The 6,522-nt window shown below is 49.5% G+C and overlaps 1 protein-coding gene across 1 annotated transcript; it reads left to right on the forward strand.

Moving 5' to 3' along the window:
• Nucleotides 1–153: 153 nt before the first annotated feature.
• LOC105760408 (C-type lectin domain family 2 member B) lies at nt 154–2,280 on the forward strand. The gene is made up of 5 exons (XM_072930845.1): nt 154–281; nt 659–757; nt 860–1,029; nt 1,230–1,330; nt 1,421–2,280. The coding sequence occupies exons 1-5, from the start codon at nt 164–166 to the stop codon at nt 1,533–1,535; spliced, it is 603 nt and encodes a 200-aa protein (XP_072786946.1). The 5' UTR covers nt 154–163; the 3' UTR covers nt 1,536–2,280.
• The last annotated feature ends 4,242 nt before the right edge of the window (nt 2,281–6,522 follow it).

Raw genomic sequence — 6,522 nt, forward strand, 5'->3', positions numbered from 1 at the left:
CACCGCCCTGCTGAGCCTCGGTGTGCCGCGGGGCCGGGACCAGCAGTGACCTCGCATCGTGTCCCTTTCAGGGTGTAAAGCTGTTCCCGAGGCGATCTCCGAAAGGCTTTGTCAGCACTCCTGATGGGTCGGGAGCAAGGTGCTGTTTGTTCCCGGCAGAGAGATGAGGGCTGTGAGCTGGAGGAGTGAATTCTGCTCTGTTCATGAGCTTCAGAAGGAGCCTCTGGAGAATGGAACAGCAATCAGCAATGTCCTGAAAAGGAACCTCAGAACATTCCCTGGTGAGCAAGGCCCCCCACTATTGCCTCTAGGGAGGGGACAGTGTCACCTCCCAGGGCCAGGGCTGGCAGGTGTGTGGCTGTTTCCCGATGTCTGGAAGAGGCCTCGAGCTCTGCTGGGCCCCAGCAGTGGCTGGAACCAAGAGCCCCAGCTGCCCCCAAGGCTGTGCAGGTCTCCTGCTGCAGCCTGTCCCCACAGCTGTGTCCCTGGCTGTCCCCACAGCTGTGTCCCTGCCTGTGCCCAGCTCTTGGCTCTCTGGCTGCCAGCTGAGTGAGGGGCACAGTGGCTGAGGGGTCCCTCCTGTGCTCCCTGGGCACGGGGTGAGCAGATTGCAGGGCCGGGTCTGGTTCTGGCAGCCAGCAGCTCTTTCCTGCTCCAGGTGAATGGTTCAGCTCCCGTCCCGTGCTCACGGCGGTGCTGATTCTGCTGCTCCTGGTGCTGGTGCTGGCTTTGGGGGTGGCCTTGGCTGTGCAGTCAGGTAAGGGAGGGGCAGCAGGCTGGGCCCAGCCCCTCGGGGCAGAGCGGGGTCCCTGCTCCCTGCAGAGGGGAATCCTCAGACCTTCTCCTCTTCCCCCTCCAGCACCACAGGTTCCATTTACACTTGCAAATTTGCAGTGCTGTCCCCATGGCTGGTTTGGGTCCAATGGGGTCTGCTACTACTTGTCAAGGGATTCCAGGAGCTGGGAGCAGGCTCAGGAACGGTGCTCCGAGCTCGAGGCCTCCCTGGCCATTCTCAAGGATGAGGCCATGGTGAGTGAGGGGCTGTGGGCGGTGTGGGGTGGCTGAGGGGAGCCTGGGGGTGCTCCTGGGCCGGGCTGGGTGCTCGTAGGGCTGGGGGTGCAGCCCTGTGCCGGGGCCTTGCAGGGAAGGAGCCCCGGCGTGCGGGGGCAGCCCCGGGCCCGTGTCCCCCCGAGGGGCCGGGGCAGCTCCCACTCCTCTCTCCTGGGCAGGATTTGCTCTTCCGCCTCCGCGGGAACGTGGATTACTGGATCGGGCTGCGCAGACGGGGCGAGCGCCTGCACTGGGGGGACGGCAGCAGCTACAGCTCCAGGTGAGTGCCGGGGAGCCGGGCAGGGCCTGGGGGGACAGGGGCACAAGGTGTTCCCCTGGGAACCAGCGCTGTCTCTGCTCCTCCCTGCAGGGTTCCTGTCCTTGGCAATTCCCAGTGTGTGTACCTGGCTGAGAACAGATTCAGGAGCGAGATGTGCTCAAATGAGCGGCCGTATGTCTGCAGCAAGGCCCAAGCTGCCCTGTGACAGGGCTGCAGAAAGGACCTTGTCCACGCTGGGCAGTGCCAGCTCCAGCTCTGAGCCCAGCACAGCGCTGTCCTTCCTCAGCTGCACCCTGTGCCTTGCACTGACTCTCAGGGTCACCTCAGTGCCTGTTCATCCCCAGTGCCAGCGCTGGGCTGGGTGTTCAGAGGAAAAGTCTCTGCTGTACATCCTGCCACTGGTGCTGCCTGCAGTGACTGGATTGCTCTCATTATATGTGAGAAACACAGCTCTCTATCCACCCTTTTTATAAAACTTTCTATAAATATCTTTAATATAGACATATAAATTATTTATAAATATTTTAAATGTTTATATATTATGACTTTCCTTTGCATTAACATATTCTTTTGTTTGGTTTTAACCTTTGACTTGTCTTCATGCTATCTTGTCTATTTAAACCAATATATTTTATGTTTTCTTGTAGTTCTATCTTGTTGTATTTTCACTCCCTGATAATGAGGGTCAATAATTGGTTTTTTTCAGCGTTCTTGTTTCTGTTTCTGTTACCGTGTCTTTCAGATAAGCAAGTCTCCAAATATGGGAAATCAATTATTTTACATCATTTTCTGAGTTAGTTACATGAAACAATAATTTCAGCATTTCATAGTCTCTATTATTCTACGTTCTGAGACAGTATCTATTACACCTCTATTTATAGAAGCTATATGGTGCATACATAAAGTAACAGGTTATACTATATTAAAAACAGTAATTACAATGTGTAGTATATCGGGATTCTTGTGGTCAATAATTTGAAAAACTAAAGTATGTACATAAATGTGAAAGCCAATACCTATATTTGTAAATTATAACATTATAGAACAAGCTCGACTGGGGAATGCAAATTTCCCTGGACTCCTGGAAATCATCACAAACTGGCCTGAAGTTGAGACTTTAGGATGGTCCTTGGAAGATGTGAGAACGACCCTCACTTTCAAAATTTCAAAGGTTCATTAAACCATATCATACAATACTAAGGAAAAAATTACAGCACTGGGTTCTCTGGGGCTATCAGCCATGTGCACATTTACAAAATGGGTTCTCTGCCTTTTATACCCTCAGCCCCTCCCAAAGCTGTGTCAGTGAACCCTTCTCTGCCGTGCACTGGTGCAGATCACTTCCTTATATCTCGACTGGAGCTCAGGTGCTCTCCTGTCGCCCCTCCTGGTTATAACCCAGCCCTCCCCAAATGCCCTGGCTGCTGAGGCTGTCACAAGGGGGAGGGGAAAGGGCACTGTGGGAGGTCATATTACAGTAACAGCACTATACATGTACAAAAATTCTCCTAATATACACGTCATATCTATCTCTTAATTGTGAGAGCCACCCATCACATCATTCATCTATAACAAACCACAATTTTCCTTTCCTATGAGTCATGTGGCTTGAAAAATTACCTCCTTTTCAGTTCTGATTTTTAACGAATCACACTAACATCTGTTGGTATGGTCAAGGACAGACAGAAGGAAGGAAAACATCTCAGGTGTTCTTTAGACACACTTACTTGGAGTGGACCAAATGGGATCACTGAGGTCTGGTATGGCTTTTTTACCCCCATCTGCCGTGCCCATGGGGCTGCTGCCCATAGCAGGTGTATCTCAGTGGTGAGTACAGGGGTCAACCCAGCCTTGCCTTCTAGTCCCTGTTGTATTTAGAGGCAGCTGAGGAATGACAGAGCTCTGGTGTGGCTTTCTTGCCCCCACCTTACCATGCCTATGGGATTGCTGCCCACAGCAGAGCTATGGAACCTTCTCAGTGGGGAACACAGGGGCCAACCTGGTTTTGTCTGCTATGGGTTGTGAGGGCCCTCCCCTGTCTGAGTGCTCTGATTTCAGCTTAGATATCCCTGTTTCTACAGGGGCAACTGCTGCTGGCTGTGGCTGCCTTTGCAGTTCAGCTGGAACCTGGACAGTTGTAACATCTGTGGGCTCTACAGCTGCACTGTTAGATTCTCTCTCTTTGAGGCAAGGGGAGGGCTTCTTACCAGCTGAGGAAATGCACTCCTTCAGCATCTTGCACATCTCCTTCACCAGACCCCCCACCCAATCTGGGTCTTCGTATCTGGGGTGGGCTGTGGGGCAGGGGCAGGTTCTGGGACAGCAACATTCCTGGTCTCTGGTGCCGTGCCAGGTTCTGGGGCAGGTGTCAGGGTGGTTATCCAGGTTAATCTTCCCTTGTCTCTAAATGCCGAATAGTACAGGCTTAACAGCAACACCAGCCACTGTATTATATCATTAGTATTTAGAGTGGATGTGAACCCTTCAAAAACTGGTGGGACAGACCTAAAGAGATTGTTAAAGTGTTGGGAGAAAATTTCTCCTGGTATCATTTCCTTACACCCTCTGGGTGGAGCATCTCACAATGGGATGTTGTTGTTCTTATCAGTCACGCGGTGACATTCAGTAGCCCGTTACCAGCAGGTGTCTCCCCTGAGAGAGGATTGGTTGTGGAAGAGATAAGGAAAACTGCCCACTGAACAGAAGACAACTGCCATAGAGATGGCAAATGGAATACATCTTGCCTTTCAGTCAGGGACATTATATTACACTGTATTACACTAACAAGAACTGTCACCAACTAACTAACTAGAAAACCCATGACTCTCTCCTGAGAGTCCCAACACACACGTGGGTCCAATTGGTCAATGAATCCAAAACACCATCACCAGAATCCAATCAAGCAATCACCTTGGGGAAACAATATTCAGACCACATTTTCACATGGGCACAAACAAGAACAAGGAATGAGATAGTAATTGTTTTGATTCTCTTTTCTCTGCTGCTCTCAGAAATTCTCTCAGGAGAAATCCTGAGAAAGCAAAGTCTCCCTCTGTTCAGAGGGCATGTGAATACCACACCGTACAAGGTTGTGCTCTGTCAAGGGGCACCTTTGACTTCTGAACTGAGGAGGGCACGTGTGGCCTCTGCTGCTGGGGAGGGCAGCTCACAGTCCCCTGGGGATGGGGTAAGGAAAGCTCCAGGCCTCTCTGCAGGGGTGACAGTGACTTTGAAACACAGTTTTTCATCAAGATTTCTTCTTGGACTGAAAGGGGGAAAGGTATCTGTGTTAGGCATGGGAATTGGAGTGGAAAACAACTGCAATTTCTAATAAATAATTCTCATTAGTGTAAGGTCTCCTGTTTTCTAAAGTTTTGATTCAGTCAGAAAATCACTTTGTTATGTACAGCTGTCAGTGCTGACCTAAGGTACACTTTTACAAGGCATAGATTCAGTTTTCTACAGCAGTGCTAGAGATTCTATGAGCATCTGGATCCCTGTGGTGTAACAAAGCCTTTGAGACCCAGCAGTCAGAGGGCAGCCACAGGCAGGAGGGCAGCTGCACCTGGTTAGCAGGAGGTTAAATGGGAACCATAAAGCAAGTTTCACTTTATAGCCAGATAACTTCACATCCTGTGGTCACCTTGGATTTCTGCTGGGTAAAACATCCTGACAGGAGCCACTGCCAGTGCCATGGGAAGAGTTTTAGGGTTAGCTGCTAACTCTAAGCCTAACTCCTGGCCAAGAGTGGATGTGCTGTTTCTGACACTGCTAAACTATTCCATGGCTCACCTGGAGTCCATAAACTTCCGCTAGAAACTTTGTTATAAAAATAACTGCACTCTTTTCTGGGGATCTTTTTCTTTGTGAGCTTTACCTTCCAGCAGCTTTGCTCTTCACTTCTCAGCCTCGTACCCCTGTGAATTTCCATCTGGGAGCGTTGGCCTGCTGAAGGAGAGGCTCTGTTCCAAACACCCACACTTTGCAGGAGTACCACACGATGGGATGTTCTCCTGCATGGACTAAATTAAACCCTTTGCTTCGCAGCTCCAGCTGCAGCCCAGATGCCTGGCAGTTGTTAAGGACACGTTCCCAGGGCAGGGCCCCACACAGGTGATCCCAGCCTGGAAGCACAGTGGGCACACATTCCCACCCCTGGAGGTTGTTTCCATCCTGTTTCAAGGAGCCGAGTTGTTACCCAGTATTCCTGTAGGAATCCAGGCCAGGTGTCTGTGGGGTTTGGAGGGGTTCCCTTGGATTTGGGAGAAGGGCCTGGGGTGTGGGGGTGTCTCTGAGATTCCCATTCTTATTCCCTCACATTTCCCATCCTTTTTCTGCTCATGTTTCGCACCCTTTTCTCCTCACCTCTCTACGGCTTTCCTGCTTCTTAAATGTCACCTTTTCACTGTTACTCCATCTCCATTGTTCACTCTCCCCCATCTTTTTCTGCTGCCTTTTTTTGCCCCATTTTTCCTGCTTTTTTCTGCCCTTTTTTCCCCACCCTTCCCTCTCCCTTTTACACCTTTTTCCCCCCCACCATTTTTTTGCCACCCTTTTTTCCCCACCCTATTTTTCTGCTGCCCTTTTTTGCCACCTTTTTCTTTCCCACCCCCTGCTCTTTTTTGTTGCTTTTTTCCCAGCCCTTTTTCTGCCCCTCAATATAAATCCCTCAAATTATGAAATCAGTGGGGATTTCTACCGATTTAAACCCTAAAAAATAAGGCACAACCGAGATTCCTTATAAATTTAAACTTAAAAGATTATGAAAATTGAAGGTTTGCTCTCATTTCAAACCAATAAAATCACATCATAAAGGGTGTTCCCTGTTCTGTTTAAGAAAGAAAATGAGGATTCCACATCCATTGAGATCCCTGAAATAATGGCCAAGGCAGTTTCTTGCAATTGATACCCTTGGTATTGCAGGTGAATGGGGATTCCCCCAGTTGAAATACACACAATAAGTGAAAATTAACCAGTTAAACAACTTCAGAATATACTTCAATAGAAATCCATTGAAAGAGAACCACACCACACTTGTCTTCCCTAATTCCATCAGGCTTCCTTCACTAAAAACACTCTCAAAATTAAAAGCAGAGACGCCTTGTGTGTTACCTCAAAGCAGTGGAAGAGGCAGCATGGAAATGCTTCTTCTTCCATGACAAAACCTCCTGGGAGCACTTCCAGAGCCTGTA

This window comes from Taeniopygia guttata, chromosome 6 (assembly GCF_048771995.1).
Source record: "Taeniopygia guttata chromosome 6, bTaeGut7.mat, whole genome shotgun sequence".
NCBI classification, from domain to species: domain Eukaryota; kingdom Metazoa; phylum Chordata; class Aves; order Passeriformes; family Estrildidae; genus Taeniopygia; species Taeniopygia guttata.